The following is a 19,592-nucleotide window of genomic DNA, read 5'->3' as shown; positions in this document are numbered from 1 at the left end:
AGCAGAAATCAGTTGACAGCCTGATCTCTGATCTACTTGGGCTTTTTCATCAGATTTGTATGAGTATGTTCTTAAAACACATAAACTAAACAAAAAAATCCAGCACCAAAGGACCAAACCTAAACAAAACCACACATTTTTTGTAAGGCGTATTCATGTGGGAAGTTACATTGGTACACATAAGTAACTCTCACACTAATCTTATCATATTGACTCTTTATTTCATGTTGACCTGTCTAAACAAACACAGAGACTGAACTTTCTCTGGGCATGTAATTTTTGTAAGTGGATGAGTCTCTATTCCCTAGAGAAAAACAGAATCCTGATGAAAAACAGTTGAAATAATATTGAAAAATCTCTTTCAAAATTTCAGCAACTGAGGACTATAATTTTGCAGTATAAAGTGAGGCACACCTATTTTTGCTGTTCTTTGTCACTGGGTTTATAAGAATTGTTTAGCTTAATGAAAAACATAAAGGATATGAATGCTGACATTGTGACTCTTTTATAACTACAGTATTTAAGCAGAGATTCCAAGTGGCACTGAATCACACTTAATTTAATTTATACAGAATATGCAGCTAGTGAGACTGAAAATATCAGAACAATAGCATGAGAGACAAATGGCAACTTAACCAACTCTGAACTGTTCAGATAGAACTGTGAGAATATAATGTCCTTTTGCTTTGCAAAGGCCTACAAATAGAATATAAAGGCAGGAAAAACAGCAGTCTTCTACCACTCTACCTCTTCTTTATCTGATAATCAACCTAACATCTGTCCCCTGCAATGATATTAAAAATTCTTGACACAGCAAGATTCTTGGTATTGGCACAATTTTATTTTTAAAATCATAAAAATGTTTCTAAAAGCTTTTTAAAAGTTGCCTCCCAAAATGCAGGCACGCTTTTGTGACCAAGGTGCTGTTAAAACAATTATATTGCCATTTGCTGAATAGGACTGTATAGAAAGTCCCATAATTTCTACACACATTAATAGTTTACATGCCTGGTTATAACCACATAGCATAAAACAACCCCTCAGAAATGACAAGCTACCGCATTTTGTAAGTTCATATAAATTATCAACTTCATATAAAAGATAAAACTGATAAACGTTAAGTATGGGAAATTTATCCCTTGAACAAAGCAGAATCCTTTAATGAGTAAATGCATAGTTTTCAAGTTCTACTTTATTTTTTACTAATATCATATTGGTGCTGCCATCTTTATTTATATACCTGCTCACTCTGTTGGAAAAGACCTTGTTTAGTTTGGGGAAAACATACTCTAGTAATATCATATTCTTTGTTGGATAAAAAAAGAGCAAAGCTCTGCAATTAACTGTTTGCTCCTTTTGTCAGTAACTTTGGCATTCCTATTTCTTGGCAGTCCATTACTTACAGTGACAGCAAGTGCATGGTATAACCCAGGTTCTGACTCAGTGCATCTCTTTAGTCTAACCTGCATCTCCGGCCTCGCGACCAGCAACACAATTTTCCTGCATTCTTCGCTGGAGAGCAATGCCACTGCCTCTTCCCTGTTCTGGACATCTTGGCCATTTATCTAGGAAACAAATGAAAGTGGCACATTAGTTTCTATTTCCACAAAGCAACACACAATAAAAGGCAGATATCAGCTCATTTGTGCTGAATGTATGGACAATGAAAATTGCACAACGGGCTCATCTTCAGCCCCTCAGTGATAAGTGCCTTCCCTCAATTATGCGCTTACTGTAAGAGCTGTATTGATCGTTGAAGGATGGTGGACATCAGAGGAAGCAGTTATGTTCATAAATGTCCAACCTGCGCCCTGGCAACATACATCTAGCAACACAATTAACCAGCCCCTGACAGGTGACGTTCATCTTTCTCCGTTCAGAGTAATGGAAGTGTCACTCTGAGATAATAGTGCTGGTGGAAGAAGACTGGTAATGCTACAGCTGAAATCAGTCACACTGAATGCTGGTAGAGAGCCAATTAGAGAGCTACAGTATTATCTCTCACCAGGCAATACTTTCGGGCCACTGCTTGTTGCTGCTCCATTTAATCATTTCATATTTGTGCGGACAGCTTAGTAGCTGGTACCACACAAAACATATGTATCCCCCTTACAAGGGGATAATCAAAATAAAAGCGGTTCTTCAATGAAACTCGTCTTTTCTTGCTACCTTTCTCCTATCCTGTAACCCAAATAAAACAACAACATCCATGACTATATGGTAAAATGCAATTTTCATTGTCCAAAAACCATTTATGAAGGAATCAAAGAGAAATCATATTTCCCATAAGAATTCAGTTTTGTCTGATTCACAGCACAAGAAGTGGATTATTCTAATTGTGGCAAGAAAACCTCCAAAATTTGATCTATTTCAAAAAGAGTGAAAACAAAACTGGATGGTAGAAATACCTGAATATTTTTGGTGGAAAAAAAAAAATCTTCTAATGGTTCCATTTCAAAGTAGCAGTTATAATTTAATTTCCATTTCAAGTCCATTTCATCTTGTAGTTGAAAATCAAAGAGAAAGTTGCATTTTTGTACATATGTTTGGCCTGAAAGCCCTGATTCAAAAACATAGCTTTAATTCATATTCAAGAAAATCCCTGATCACCTAACTGGCAGTGAGTGAAATGTCTGAGACTCTTCAAAGCTTACATACTGGGATAGCTGTGGTCTGTCGGAGTCCAGGTAACACAGAGCTGCCCCAAGGTGAAAAGCAGAGATGCAGCCACAGAGAGGCTCAGGAGCAGATTTGCAGCCTGTACAAAATGCCCCCAGTATCTCCTATCAGCTGAGTAACTGCTTGCCATGGACCCCAGAGGAGGCAGCTGGGCTGTCCCCACACTACCTGAAGGTGGCCACCCCATCCCAGCTGCACTATCATGGGGAAAGAGTAGACTTCAGCCTGCCCCATGGATTGTGCTTAGCCTGCTGGTTCACAGCTAAAACCAGCAGAAGTTCAGGCAACTATCAGAAGGACTGCCCTCTTAAAACTTTCCCTTGACAATGTAACATTTAATTTAAAGTACTCAGGCAGTTTTCAGATGCTTAGACTGAAGGTTAGTAGTTTCTGAGAATGAAAAGGGGCAGTTATAGCCTCCAAAACCAGATGAAACCTCCTGTCATTTTGTGAGGAATACACATGACAGCATTCCCCCCATAGCCTTAACCAATGCTGCCTGCCACCCACAGGAAAATGCCCAAGGATCTGTATCTCTCCCAGCCTCAGTGTAATCCGTCCATAATGGCACCGTCACCTTCTATTTCTCTGAGCTATCTCATCAATAAGTGGAGATAGAGGGTCAATGTGTTTTCAGATATGAAAGTAAACCCCACATAACTCTCCGGGTGTTAACTTTAATGATAAAATTCATAGCAATATATCAGCACTGACATTAAAGTAATGCTCCAGTCCACAAGAGGATGGCAGAATTATCTATGTTTTCTCTCACCCCTGGAGTCTTTACTCAAAATTGAAATGAATTGAATTTCATTAGGTACTGGAGAACATTTGCCTGAAATGCTGTTGGCTGTCCACCCAGAAATTTTACAAAACAAGGAAAGAAGTGGAAAATGGATCTACTCTCTCTTTCCTTATTTTGACACACATAGAGTAGGAATGAAAAGTTGTTTCTACTTGGTTGAATAAAAAAGGGGTGTTTTTCTGATTTTTGGAAGTTAAAAATACCGCTATTTCTTCAGTAGGTATGTCACGTAAAAACATGGAAGGCAGGGCCCTAACTTTTCCTCTCCTGCATGCAGCCCATGGAATGGTCCTTTCACCCCAAGTCCTGCTGAGGACATCACTGCCCTCATGGCATCTGTGCTTTCTGGTGGAGAACATCATCCTGTGAATGTTTTCACAATCCCAGCCACACAGATAAAAAACCAGCAGGCCTCAAGTGAGCCATGACATTAAAATCTAATTTATTATTTCTTCTCTAGAAAATGGACCGCTTTGGTAAGCCAGCTAATAAGCACTGTTGTTTTGATAGACTCCCAAAGCTAATTTAAGCTGTACCAGGATAAGAGATACAGGTTTCAGCAAAGATATTTCCTGCAGAAATGAAAATATTGGAAGGAAGGAACAGACTGGTCCTGTGAAAACCTGAAAGCTCATCTGCTTAAATTAATAAAGGGCAATTATGGAACATGTTACAGAAAACCAACCTGTCATCACCAGGAGTTTCTTTTGGGGCTTCAGTGAAAAAAAGGCAAAAATACAAGGCAAATCAACTTGCAATAATACAGCAAAAAAATTCCAGTCAAGTGATTTTTGGTAGCTGTTTCATGATTTTGCACAGTGGTGAAAAATGCACTACCCACTGCTGATTGGAAATGGAAACCCCCTGCCATTCTCACTGTTCCCCTCACTGTACAGGTACACTGCCCTGGGCAGCAGCCACCCACACCCACCTATGCTGTAACACACAAACCTATCTTTGGGGTAGCTCTTTAAGCAAGTGGATCAACAGAAACAAAGGGAGAAAAAAAAGCCAAGGTGGTGGATTAGAAAATAATTCAGAAAAGCAATGTATTATTGGGGGAGGAAAGAAAATATTAACAAAAACCTAATGAACCCCCTCCTTAACTACGTTCAAGATCATCCTTCTCTAAACAACACATTTTTTTTTTTGTGTGAAAACTCTTATTATCTATGCTTACCATAAAGAGATTTACCCAAATTTATGCAATTGGTTAATGATCAGCATGTATCTGACACTTATATTTATGTCTGTAGGATCCTGTTTAGAATTTGACACTGAGATGAACATAGTGGAAATGAGATTTTCTAATAAATATGGAAAAAAAAAATACATGGGATGTAAGTGCATGAGCCAGAACGAGTTTGTCAGTCTCATTTTTCAGTACACACACTCTAGCTCCCAGCTATTGTGTTAAAAAACAGACAGACATGGATTTTCTCATCGATCACAGTAACAAAGAGAACTATCTTCCCTCATTAACAGTGCACAGAGAAGATGGCACGGCATGTTTGTCTGAAGAAAGAGTTTAAGGAAAAATCTCTTGTCACATACTTGCAAAATACGGTCTCCTTCACGGATCCGTCCATCTCTGGCAGCAATGCTGTTTGGATCAACCTGCATAGGACAACACCAATAAATGAACATGAAAAGACTTTTATGGGAAATCTTAACAGCTGCACGATTGCAAGAGTTGAAAAATTAGAATTTTTAAACAGTACAGAGGCAATATGAAGTTTCCTTTAGAGTCACAGAAATGAAGCACTTCTTTAAATTATTGTATACGAGCTTTTTTCATATAAAAGCTTCAAGACAGAAAGAGTTGGGAGCATATGATTTTCAAATTAATACTTTACTTTGACACTGTCAGGCATTAACCTTCAGCTGTCAGAGCATTAAAAAATTAATGAGACACCCTTTTCTCTGGAAGTTCACTATGGACTGAGAAGCTTCTGCAGCAGTTGACACTTTTATACAAATGGGCCTGTCTTTGGGCATGATTCTTTTTCTTCCATGGAAACATTTACTATTAAATTACTGTCTTAGTAATCAATCTGTTCACAAGGAAACATCAAAAAAACCCAAACGATCCATATTTTATAGATCACTCACAGGTCCTGTAAATCATGCCTAGTCTGAACCAGTTAATTTTAAGTTAATTTAACCTAAACAGATATTTAGGACTCCAGGGATAGTTTATTAAAGACACTACAGCTCATCCCTGAGCAATGGCCTACTGTTTCTTGCAAGGCAATTCAATCTATCACCTTTCACTTGATGGTTATCTTAAAGAATTTATTTTGCCTCATCATAACATAGGTTCTTTTTTCAAACCAAAAATTTGAGTTGAGCATTTAGTTTGCAGGATACATCCTCTACATCTCTACATCCTCTACATGATAGATATTATTTTCTTCTTGTGCATTACATAGGAAAAAAACCAATGAATCTGAAGTCCTTAACAAGGACAAAAGATAATATCAATACATTCACTTTCAAAGGTCTGAGAAAATTTTATCATGTAGGATAAACAGAACATTTCAGATATAATCCTGAAATGTACCAAGCGATTCCTGAACAGAGTTTAACAGCACATCTTATACAACTGGTGGAAGATATATTCTTAGGTAATTTATATTAATTCCTCATTCTTTTTCCAAGGCTGTGCTTTTCAGCTTATTTAACATTGCTACCAGCCTCTTTATGTGCAATCCTGCCTTCATCCCATTCACTGATACACAGGAGAATTCTGTCTTTTCTGATCCTCTCCATCCATGAGCTTCACTAAGAATTTAGAATCACAGAATCTCCCAAGTTGGAATGGACCTATAAGGACCCCATTAAGACCAACAACCTACTCCTCACAGGATTACCTAAAACAAAACCATATGACTAAAAGTTTTGTCTAGATGCTCCTTTAATTCTGACAGGCTTGGTGCTGTGACAACATCCTGGACAGCCTTTAATGAAGAAACTTTCTCTGATGTTGAAATTTGGTTCAACATGTCAAAAAAGTGACAAATTGGGATCCCAGTTCATACAAAACAATCAGCAGTGACCTTGGACTCAGAAGAATTCTGTTTTACCCAGAAAAACAAACCTCTTTGAATAACTGGAGACTCAAAGGGAGATGTGTTCTTGGAAGTGTTGTGGACTGACCTTGTGAAATGCTAACAATCTGTGCTGGGTCCTACATTTTCTGAGTGAAGACAATGAAAACCTGAGGATTCATCCTACTTCAGTATTTAGAATTATCTATTTTGGTTTTCTAACATATTAATCTCTAAAGCCACTCTCTCCATCTGTCTTTGGTATGCCTGTGCGTAGCACAACTGTATCAAACACAAAAATAATACAATAATGATTGACCACTGTTAGGATTACTGAGGCTGTGGCAGAGGGAGAATGCAAGCAGGGTTGTGGAGAAGGCACTTTTCTTCCCAAAAGCTCTGCCTGATCTCCATCATAAGGGCACATTTTTTTCAAAATTCAGACTGCTTTACTAAATAATATTGCAGTTAAAAGCACTTATACTAAAGAAGCCCACTAGTAATTATTACTCTGCTTGGGCAACATGATTTGAACTGATAATCTCAATTAATTGAGAGTGACATGGGCTGGTTGATGGCCAACACTTCTGCACTCCTGTCTAAGAGTACTTGCATGTTCATTCCTGGGCATGTGCAGCCCTCCATGAACATCTCGCATGCTCCTCCCCAGTGTCACGTCCTTACCTCACTGACATAGATTCCCGTGTCCTCCTCATCATCGGTTCTGTAACAGACAGTCAGCCCCAGCTTCTCCTGGCTGCCAATGCGGCACAGCTCCACCTCCTGCAAGAAAATTTACAGGCTTTTGTGGTGGCTCTTGCCAAGGGTGGAAAGAACTGCACAGCACAAGGGAGCACCAAGCTGCTGAGATATTCATGCTGTATGACCTACTCATCCTGGTCAATCTTAAGACACAATGTCATGGGTGGACCTTTACGGGAGAAAATATTCTGTGAATTAAGAAGGAAATCCCAGTACAATGCAGGTTCAAGCAATATAGGAACTGGTAAGAAGTGCCAAACTTTGAGAAATATAGCTGTACATTGATTTTGCATGTCTTTGACTTTTGGGTAATAGAAGCTGACTTACAGTAGATTACATAGGCTTTCTAGTCACATCACACCAACTGATTTATAGCATGTAAGATAGACTGGACACCATCAATCAATCCATTGCACAAGTGTCACTCCCTTCTGACAGCAATCCAAGCCATAAAGCAGAAGTACAGGCTTCCATTAATGGCATAATTCCTTCCCTGGCCAAGGTAACGGTGCTTCATTGCAGAAGCTGTTAGATAATAGAAAGATGCTTCAAGAAATCTCCTGTGAGACTAAACAGCCGTGGCATCTTCCTCAATTGTCAGATGATGCAGAAAACATATTTTTAGTGCCAGATGTCCCAGCAGTGGCATCTCATGAAAAGTGCAAGTTTTTGGGCAGATGGTAGAGTGATAACTACTACATACACCAATCTGAGTTAAGCGTCTTTAGGGTTTCATAGGGAAACCATTCACAAAAATGCAAAGCTGCACTTGGTTTGAACATTGTGGAACAAATAATTGTAATAAAGTAGGATGAACCCAATAACACAGAGTATTAGCTTGGTTTCAAGTAGGAAACTTTAGTTGATATTTGTATGTAAAGGGAGTCTTCAGGACACATTTGGACCCTGACAGCTTCTGCTTCTGTAGCTATGCAATAAAAGAAGAGAGACTAACCTTTGCTTCAGTTCTCAGCTACAGAGTTCTCTGTGATACAAAGCCTGTTCCCCCCCATTCCCAGAGATGTCATACAGACTAATCCACAAATAGGCATTGGGTGCACAGCAGTGAGGACTCCTGAGTCAAGCAAGTTGTGGGGCCTAGGTGTCAAAGAAGCACAACTTACAGAAAAACTTGTACTTCACACACCTGGGTTAGCCAACAAGCCTCGTGACATTTTCATTTCAGCTGAACAAAGTGCACTACTGTGGCTTGCTTCCCCTGTGGCTTGCTTCCCTGCTCCCTCACAAGAACTCAAACCTACACAGGTTCACTACCTGCACAAACCCTAGAAGCTTCTCTCTGGAATTTGGACATTCATTGTCTTCATGAAAACAAAGAAAATGTAGAAAAAACTCATAAAACCTGTATGGCATATGGCAGGAGTTTTACACATAGATATGGCAAGAGCTTTACACAGAGTGGTAAAGAGTGGAATTATTCACCAGTACATGTTATACATTGGGGTTGAAGGAAGAAACACAGAAGCATGTTTTATTAGGAAAGGGAATTACAGTGACCTGATTTTGGCATTGGGAGCAAAAGGATGTGTACTGGAGGGCAGCCTATTCAAAACCCATAGTAATTGATGCCTCCAGAGGGAAAGACCACTTGACTAGAACTGTAATATTAGGGAGAAATTACAGTAACAAAATGGCTTCAATTACAGCAACAAGGTATACTTTTAAGGAATAAAGAAGTTTGTGGTCCCTTGGAGGCCTATAAGGAAACCTAAATACACCATAAAGGACCAAAACTGGGACCTTTAAATCAAGGCAAACAGGGATCTGTGCAAAAGCTGAAATCCATTAACTTTCATTGTCCTGCTGGCACAACCTCTTGTATCCCCAAGTTGAAGGGGCCCCAAAGGACTGCTCTGAACACAGTTTCTTCAGATGTGAATGACCTTAAATTCTCGTGGATGATTTGACTCAAAATACTGCCAGAAAATTGTACCAACATTTCAGGCTGCAAACAAACTGATTTCTCTTAGTGTGCTGGCTCAATGAGCAGAAAAAATTAACCATTTAGGGCATGAATGAGCAAAGAAAATGAGGATGAGCTGAGAGGCTTCATGCTGTGTGTAGAAGAGATTTACCAAAACCACCTCAGGGAACCAACTGATGACAAATATCAGTGATTAACATCCTCTGGCTGGGCTGCAATAGCCCTGGCTGAACATGGTACTCGAGCTACCATGGCTTTCACTTCTCTGCCCAGGAGCAGATCTGACAGCTGAGATTAGTATTTGGTAGTCTTGGACTATCTGTTTCCTAAATGACTATATGGGGTGTAGTCTGATGACTGCACATGGCTGTGGCTGCTTAGAAGCTGTAGATACCTACAACTGAGATCCTGGCACTTAGTATTAAAGTCTCCAACAACCATTTTGTGTTTTTCAGTCTAGATGCAAATACATACTCAAGTAATATCACATTCAGCATGAGGGAGAAGGTGGGTAAGGTCTGTTGCTTTGAACTGGAAATCATTCCAGATAACTGCCTTTTGCCCATGGCACATCTGCACTACTAACCTCATGGCATCTCTTTTTTTACAGGAAACACAATACATCCTGGTCACAAGCAAACAAACCAGAGTTTAAAAATATTTTTGGAAAATTTAAAAACACTTTGCATGAAATAGTAAATTATCTCTCAGAGCAAAAGCCCAAAAATCTTATCTCTAAGAGCAGCAAGTGAAGCACTAGAGAACCTGGAGTATCACAGTCAAATACATTTGACATAGTATTTTGCAGCAGATGCTTTATAATTTTGCGAAGTTTTTCACCTCACAACTGGTATTTAACAGAAGAAACAGTAGGTTTGGCAGCAGTAATGAATTTGTAAGGACATGATTTCCTTCTCTGAAATCTTTTTTGATATATATATATGCACGCATGTGTGCGCGCGCACACACACGCACAAAAAGCTTTCTCTTTGGCTTTTATCTGTGTGTATGTAGGGACTGAAGTGCCAGCCTTCAAAACTCAGCATTTTCAAAATCTATGAGAAATAATATTTGGACATTCATGAATAAGTGCTGGCAGGCAGATGGTGGGAGGAGAGGGACTGAAGCTCAGGAAGAGCTCAGGAGATGATAGCCTTCCCCTCTTCTGGTCACACTGGGGGCAGCACCTCTCAACACGAAGAGTACTCTGCTGCCAAGTGACAGAAATCAATGTCAAATGGCTAAATTTTTGACTTGCTGCTTTTTTTCTCTGTGTGGCCAGAACAAAAATTCAGTGCATTTTCACAGTAAAGATAATACTTTAAAGTATTTTGCCACAAATTATTTGGTTAAAAGACAGACATGGAAATTAGAATAAAGACTATCTACGCCTTCTTGAAAGATTGGGATGCAAATTTACAAAGTAGCCAATTTCTGCAGACATAGAAAAAACAGAAAAGAGATGCAGATCATATAGGGTTGAAATTTCCCTACCATCTCAAATTCATTGTACCTAAAAAAAAAAAAAAAAAAAAAAAAAAAAAATTAGGAATATCTTGCCTTGTAAGACAGATTTCTTAGCAGAGTTCCAGAAGTTTTCTGCTTTTAAGTCCCTCTTCCCTCTTTGATTGTAACTGCTTTGCTATAGTCACCTCACAATGTTTTGTGACTTGTTTTCCTTATCTATAAGCAGAAAATGCTACCAGTGTAGCAGCACATTAAAGAATAAATGTTTGCAGAGCATTTGAAAAGCACTGTAAGAATGCTATAAACACTCTACATCCTTCCGAAAAATCCCCATCTGCCTTTACAGCAATTGTTGAACCCACTTAAAAGACTGAGACAGACTATCAAAACTGTCACAGCTACTGAGCTTTGTTCACCCATACAGTACCCCAGAGTAATGGGTCCAATGAACTCTGCCACTAGAAGAGGCAGCATCAAATCCAAACACAATAGTATTTTTCCTAAATGGACATTGTGTGATCAGTTAAACTCCTCAATTGCAATGAGAATATTATCTTGCCATTGAGACATAGTAAAAAAAAATAAAAAATTAATTAATGCTATTCCTCAGTGTAAAAGAACCTGTTACTCATAGTTCAAAGTTTATATTTTTGCAACATGGTAAACAGAAGATCCTAAACATTTTCAGTTTGTGATACAGTCAACTATTTAATTTCTACGCATTAACTAGAATCTACTGATTCTATTTAGCTCTATTATCTTTAGAGGAAAGGATCAGTATAGTCTAGCCTGTAAAACCAAAACACTCTGCTGTCTTCCCTCTCCAGTTCAAACAACACTCCTAAATAGAGGGGAAGAAAAAAAGACAGTAATGAGAAGGGAAGCTTTGCTGCTTACAAGTATGAAAACAACAGATTTTAAATTAAGAGCCAACATAACAGGACACACATAGGTTTTAGAAAAGGAAATCACCACAGCATAGTGGAGAATGATTCCTACTCCATCAGCAGAAAGAAAAAATGCTGCCAGTCTGAAAGACTCCTTGTATGGTGAAACAAACAATGCCATTCAGAGATGCTTTATCCTAATCCTAAAATGTTTGAAATATGGCTGGCAAGTTCTATCTACAAGCCCACAGTAGCGTAATGGTGTTTTTAAGGCAAAAGTATTCCAAGAGATGCACTCTATGGACACATCTGTGGGTTCAGCAATTTTTCTGTACCAGTGAAGTATTACTAGTACCTTTTGGACCAAACCCAGATTATAATTCTTATTAGTTGATATTATTGCAATATCAAGGAGAAAAAAAGAAAAAAAACCCCAGAAAATAAAATGTTATCTTTGTAGCCACCCAGAACAATGCACTTATCACTAATAAGTGAGTTACTGCCCACAGATAAGTAAGTGGTCATGTGCTGATTCTGAAACAACCCCATGAGATAAACCACCTTTATGTTTTACCCCTTTACAGTCCACCACCAGGCAGAGCTCCAGACTCTTTACACAATTTACCTCATGGTGAAATCACCTAAGAATTTGGAAATGTTAAAATACACAAAGGTTTAGCTTACAGGTTTTTTGATTATGTCCTTGTTTACCTGTAAAGCAGTGTCTTGTGTCAGGCAAGTTATTCTGTGCCACAGCCCTTTCAGCAGAAATCAAGACTTATTGAATGGAACAAGGGCCCCAATATCTGATGATCCAAAGTGGAGAAGCAGAGTGTTTAGCATACATTATAAGAAAAAAACAACACCAAAATAAGAGGAGTTTCTTTTGTCTTTGTTTTTCCTTTTTACTTCTACTAATTGCTGAGAAGCTGCTTTTACTGTTCATCTTGCTAATGGTATAATTGACAGAATGAGTAATTGAATGAAGGAAGCACAAAAGGCTGAGATCAGAGTACTTACAGAATAGCTCAATGAGGAATTAACTGAGAAAGTACATTAAAGTCTGACTTACTTTAATAAATTAGTTACACTGAAAAAAAAAAAAAATCCTCATCTATGTGAGCTAGTGCCAGTCTTTTGAAGCATCAAACAGAAGAGCTAAGGGACTATATGGATTACACACACCTTAAAATTAAGATTCATTGTGCAGTGTCATCTTGATTCTGCATCTTTATGGGTGAGACCAACCTCCAGCTGAATTTTGGCTGCTTTTCACGCTTTCTGTCACAGTTACTGTAACTGAAGTTTCTGTAAGTCAGATAATTGTTTAATCTTCTAGTTAGTTTCTGTAAACTATGGAAACTAAGGAAAGATCAGTCTCAGTCTCATAAAAGTGTTTTGTAATTCCAACTCTGCAGTTCTGTCTCATCCCTTATCTTGCATCTCAATGATGCAAGAATTGGGATCATTATCAGACAGGGCTTCAAAGAGCCAAGCACCTGGCAGCATCTTGCTAATAGCATTCACTTTCTTGTTTTTTTCCTCCACCTGACCTGAAGGATTTACCTTTTCCAGGCTGCTAAATCATCAGTCGTTTACACTGCTACTTTGAATAATATTTAAACTTCATAATGCTACACACTCATCATCACTGGCAAGTAATTCTGCTCATTAAATAAAAATAATGCAAACAGAACCTCAACTCTTTGTACAGGAACTGTTCAATCTAATGAAGCCCTAGGAGGGCTAACAGCAGAGCTACTAAATAGAAAAAATTCATCTGAAATTCAGAAGAGATGATAATGGTATTAACAAGTTATATAAAATAATACATTGCAAACGAGAGGGTGTAAAACAGAGGGGTTTGTAGCAAAACAAACATCAGCAGAATAAATTCAATTCTTCAGACTTCATTTTAAAGCACAGTTTATTTCACCTTGAATTTGTACTGTGCAGGAGTTGTGAGGGTGATGTACAAATTACCAGGGTGTGTACAATAGGTAAGATACACAGTTTAAATAGACACTTAGTGTTTCAAACAGGTATCATGTTCCTCATTACCCAAATCATGCTTCCAACACTGAGCTTGGCTTTTTTTAGAGGTTATATCTTTATTGGTGACCGGAAGTAATTTGAAGAAACTCAGAAGAAAGAGATGGAAATCCTAGCATTGCTAGAATTCATCAAAACAATCTATTTCAACTATGATCCTTGTTCTGTGGACTACCTATCTCTGTTTACATCAAGAGAGTCTGTGACACCTCTGCTGTATATTTAACAAAGTAATTTCATACTAAGATAGGTATTTTACTTTCAGGGTTGGTGTGGGTCTTAAATAATTCTTTACCTGCATGTGCATAATAGGTCTATGTGTGCAAACTTTTGTATATGACTATATAGGCACAGGCAGTGTTATATATCTGTGCATTGCTTATATATCTGTATGTAAGTGCTTGCCAGGCAGGTCAGCTACACTGCAGAGAATCTTTCCTGGCAATCATCTAACAGTTAATTTAAGAGCATGATTACAATTCTTGAAAACACAGTGACAGGATATATGCTTATAATGAGAAAGTGAAAATGTCAGATCACCCCACAATTCACAGAATCAGAGTAATGACATTTGCAGTCATCTCTGGATTTCACTTTTAATGACTATCTATTTACTCATAAATGCAAAAAACAAATGGCAAAAAGAAACAAGAATTTTCAGTTTCTAGAAAAGCTCTTCTGTCATAAGATAGATTAGTCCAATATAAACCCCTTCTCTCACTTTACCTCCATGACAACTGTTTAGGGTGAGCCACTGCAAAAAAATGGCTTGCAGGAGAGCCTGTACAGAGGAACTGCCTATCACTGCAGCTTTCTCAAGTGTGCCAATAAAACAATAAAACAAGATCAAAATCATCTGGGATTCTGGAGTTTCCAGACAGAAGGCAAGTAATACTGCAAGGCAAACAAAGGCATCCTAGACCTCAGAACTATCCTAACACCATCAAAGAGTTATGCTCTCCTGTCAAAGGGATTTTCCAGGAAATACATTAACACACGCTAATTGAAGGCTATGTTCCAGAAGTATTCAGTGTGAAACAGAGTGCAATGAAACAGCCCTCCCCTTCACAGGTCACTGCAAGGTCCCATCACATTCTTTTCATGATGAATGAAACTTGTATTTAAAAGCTTGCAGGGGGTTTAATTTACAAACACTCACCACTTTCAGCAGAAATACAATTCTTCTATCAGAAAAGCAAAGCTCTTAACTGCTCTGCTATCTTCTACATGTAAGGTTACAAACACTGCAGGATTTTAGCACATTATAGATCAGTTTTAGAAACTATTCTGTAAATGCCTATGGAGATTTGGTAGAATTCAGGGTTTCCCTTTTAAAATTTATGACATCCTCAAGTTGTGAAAATAACCAAAAGAAATTTTTTTTTTTCCTCTCTCTAACAGTTCCAGTATGTTCTGTTATTCAGATTTCACACAGACCAGCACATCCACAATATACTTGGGGGCTATTTGGATGGAAATAGAAAAGCTATGGAGCAAGACAGCCTAGATGTAAACAAGTTGGAACTGCTGGCAGCTGTACTGTTACAAATAAAATTGCATTCCCTGGTGTCCTCTCACTTATCAATTTTGACAGAAGACTGTCCTGACGTCTCATAAACAGCATTGAAAAGGACAAATCACATTGGGTGTCAGATTTGCCAGAATGCATTTGGTTGGTAGCTTGCCACAAAGAAATAGAGGGTTATCTCCATTCCACATGGTGGGGAAAAACAATGCTCAGTCCAAGGGGTGAGGGCTTTACCTTATAGGCTGAAGTCTCATATAATCCTCATTTTTTAGTATGCTTTAGATTTAAGACTCTCTGACACAAGATTTGTTTACATCAAAGCAGAAAGTAGAAATATCAGCAAGCATTTTTCAAATGCATAATTCAAACCCAAACACAATGTAGTATAATAAATACTTAAAAATAAAACCACTTTCCTACTGATCCCTGCTTTATAACTACTCTTAGACACACATGATGTTTTGTGTCCAGACAAAGAATGCTCTGGGATGGCAGGATGCTGTAGACAATTATAGCAGTGTTAGAAAACAAACCAAAACAAAAGAAGAAAAAGAAAAAAAAAATAGCAGAACCCCCCAGAATTAATATGCTGAAATATAGACAACTATTAATTAAATATCATTCAACTGTGGCAGCAGAAGTTGGCCCTGTAGCTGCTGAATCTTTTAATAATAAAGAAGCTCCAATGGATGTGGGAATTCACTCTCACTCTGCAGCTCTGGAGTGAAAATTTTTGGTGTGCATTACACTTCTGTTTGAAAAATCAAACACTGGAGAAACTTAAGGCACAGTAGGCCTGCCAGTGACTATTCAGCAGTCTGATGTATGATAGTCAGTAACAGCCTCCTGGCCATGAGTGGGAAGAGGAAGACACCCTGGTGTCAGCTGAGACTCCCTTTGGGTGAGGATGGCATGGGTAGCAGTCATGGAGTAGATGGGGCAACTGGTTGGGCTGGATGAATGATGGAGCTGGACTAAAAATCATGAGAAGCCTGTGATCACTGTGCTATGATGAGATAAACACCTTTAAGTCTGTGGGCCTGGCAGACCTTGTGTGGGCTGTCTGACTCGCATTTAAAGGGTATTTTAGCTTAAAGAATAGTGGACTTTAGAGTGAGTGTATGTCATATGGAAGTCAAAGAAGGGAAAAAACTCCTTTACAAATTACAGGCTTCCTGGCTGCTAAAGGCTCAATAGCTGAAAGTGTATCTTCTAGGAAGTCACAAACCTTCTCTTGAAGCTTAGCTAGCATGCATGATACCAAATCTTCAGATTCCCATCAAAATGGTAAATCCAAAAAAATCAACATTTATGAGAAATATTAAACCTAAAATACTCTAAATGCTATTGAAAAAGAACTTTTCCCTATTGTCTGGTTGATCACACTTACTGGACAAAAAAATATCCACTGTCTTTTTTCAAACAAGCCATGACTTTACTTTTCTCCCTGATTCTTCTGCCTTCCTATTTGTTCTCTTTATTTCTGTTTTTTTTTTCCATGGTGCAGTATGAATGCTAATTTATTAATGATACTTAACTACATACCTATATTTTCCTGTGATATGCATGCATATATATTTCCTCCTGCTTGAGACCAAGCACCCCTTCTGGTATATTGTGTATCTGGTAAAACCATCTCTCTGCTTTCTGAGCAGAGAGATCTATGAAGAAATGCTTATATGTAGTATTTTTCAGCTTAAACTTTGGTCCTTGATATTAGTGTTTCCCTCAATAGAAATGTAAATTTGTAAGGATACAAGAGGAGGTTGAAGTATAATTAGCTAACTGATAATATGCAGTGAAGTGTGTCTTTTTCACTAATCTTAGATCCTACACTGTCACTTTCTTCTCATTAAACAAAGTAGGTAGGAATAGCACAGAGGAGGCAGAAACTGAACCTTATGTTAAAATGAGATAAGCAGACTGGAGTAGTAACTATTCTATTGGGAAGTGTGTATGAACATGCTAAACTGTCACATTGGTTTTTGCTCCTTGAGGGTGGGGAGAACAAACACATCAAACTTAATCAGTTCAAATTTTTTTCCTTTTGGGGCTTCCCAGAATTTGCTCCCTGATCTGTTTTCCAATGGAAATGGCTCTGATGTAAAGTGTTATAACAGACCTTCTCTTGGTTTTCAGGTAGGAATACAGTACTCCATGTCTGACTAGAAGTCGATTTACTAATTAGAGGGCTGGAGTACATCTGCAAAAAGGGAAAGCTGAGAGAACTGCATTTGATTTTGAAGAGAATTCACCTACTCAATAAGGAGATATTGTTGCTTCCTTCAGGTATCAATGCAAGGGTCCAGAGAAGTCAGAACCAGACTCAGGTGCATTGTGACAGCCACATGAGACAACAGACACTTGTTACTCAGGAAATTCCAATTAGATATTTAGGGAAGTGCTTCTTACTATGAGAGTAGTCAAAGACTGGAAGAGCTGTCCAGAGAAGTTGCAGACTATAACTACAACTACAAGTTGTAGACTATATCAGCTGTATAATCAGCAGCCATTTCTTTCCTCCTCTGCAACAGGCTCACTGCAATTTCTGGACTTGCCTCAAACAGGGGTAATTGAAGACCACTTGGAAAATTTAGTGGTAATTTCTGCTGAAGGGAACTCATGACATCAGTGCTAAAATCTGTACAGCAACTTCCACATTTCTGTTTATCATTCATTGTGTTGGAGATGAAGGTCTGGAAGGGATCCAAGATGTGCAAATGCTCTATGTACTTGGAAACCAATCTCCACACCTGAGACTGTCAGATCTATAATTCTCTGTCCATGAATGTCCTCTTTGATAGGCTGGAGTTTTCCAGGCCCTAATGGTACAAAAATATTAAAATCTGACACAATTCATTGGGTAGAAGAAAACCTGTTGAAAGTAAGAACTCTGGTAAGGCCAGGAACTTCAGGTCCCCAGATGATAGCTGTTCCTCTTCCAAAAACCCCATATACCTCAGCTGTTTCTGGTTTCTAATTCCCTTAAAAGAACCTCTTCATAGCTTACAGTTCTTTCTAAATTGTAGCAAGCACCTTTTTCTAGACAACATATCTTAGACACACAAAGTCCAGAGATTTAAGGGGTGTCATAGCTGCAGACTTAAGGGGCATTCAGCTGCAGTTCAGATCAGCTGAAAATCACTTAGAATAATTAGCTTTCACAATACAATAAATGAAATAATAAATTAAAACAATACAATAACAATACAATACAATACATTTCACGTAGTGCAGGTAAAATCATACTTTATATTTGGTGTATTTCAAAATGTTGCTGCTGAGTACTTGGCTCTGTAAACATCATTGTTATTGCTGCCTGCCTGCTTTGGGTCTAAAATGTGTCAGAAGATTTATCTGCCTCATCAGCACTTTCTAAACACCCAGGCAGCCAATCGAAATGGGGAGGCATAACAGATGTGCCAACATCTGCTGCAGCAAGCATTTATCTGGACAGTAGAACATATAGCTGTAGATTCAAACTCAACCAGCTACAACTCCATGTGTTTGGACAGCCTAGATCTACAACTGTGTGAAGGCTATTTTGGGCTATTAATTGAAATCAAGTTGAAAATGTAGTTTTTCAATTACATTTGTGAGAAATATACCTTTCTGTAATTCAGTTTATGCCTTTCAAACACAATTGAGGTAAAATACTATAAAAAAGCTAATTTTAAAGTTGAACTTAGAAATTCTTAGAAAGCATTATTAAAATCCCATTCCAATCTATGCTCTTGTTTACTTTGAGGTACACACATATTAAAATATGTATAGTTAAAATATGCATAAAATCACATACATGTGCCTATAAATCAAGCACATGAAGCAATAGGAAATTGCTTTCAAAACATGCTTTGATTTTCTTGGCACCAAAATGAGGTCTATGGCCCCATATCCATGCTGAGTTTCAGCTGTTCAAACTTCTGTTGCACACGGAATGCCCTCTACCCACAAACACATACTTGTGCAGATTGATAAAATCATGAGATGAAATTCAAAGCAAACTCATCTTCTGCCTTTTGATGCACAATACAGTTTCACCTGTATTCCTGCTCACCAAACCATGCCCTCTAGGAATGACTATCACATTCTCTTTGAAGAGATCCCTCATTAAATAAAAAAGCAAACTCTCAGAGAGAAGGCCTCTCCTGCTTTTTTTTTTGATTTCTCCTCTGAAGGCCCAGCATGAATAATACTGAAACCTTGCTTTAAGCCCAGTTTATTGTAAAAGGTTCCCTCTTGCTAGGGGAACTCAGCCCACGTTTCCTGTACTCTAGGATTTCCTAGGATCTAAGCTTTAAAATAGCAACATTATAATAAACTGGTTAACATGACTTAGGCTACTTTTAAAAGAATATGTAAAATAAATTATTCCCTCCCATCTTTTGTCTGTATAGCTAGATTTCATGTTTCCATG

The 19,592-nt window shown here is 38.2% G+C and overlaps 1 protein-coding gene across 2 annotated transcripts in view; it reads right to left on the bottom strand.

Annotated features, from left to right (window-relative positions):
- The window catches only part of PDZRN4 (PDZ domain containing ring finger 4), a 241,287-nt gene that overhangs the window by 18,262 nt on the left and 203,433 nt on the right, over positions 1-19,592 (bottom strand). For both annotated transcript variants that reach the window (XM_021545292.3, XM_021545293.3), the window contains 3 exons: positions 7,219-7,317; positions 5,039-5,101; positions 1,464-1,565 (listed from right to left, as the gene is read on the bottom strand). In XM_021545292.3, coding sequence (XP_021400967.3) covers positions 1,464-1,565; positions 5,039-5,101; positions 7,219-7,317 — 264 coding nt within the window. The remainder of the gene's footprint in view (positions 1-1,463; positions 1,566-5,038; positions 5,102-7,218; positions 7,318-19,592) is intronic.

This window comes from Lonchura striata, chromosome 1A (genome assembly GCF_050655825.1).
Source record: "Lonchura striata isolate lonStrDom1 chromosome 1A, ASM5065582v1, whole genome shotgun sequence".
In the NCBI taxonomy this organism is placed as follows: domain Eukaryota; kingdom Metazoa; phylum Chordata; class Aves; order Passeriformes; family Estrildidae; genus Lonchura; species Lonchura striata.
This window is presented reverse-complemented; position numbering and strand designations above follow the sequence as displayed.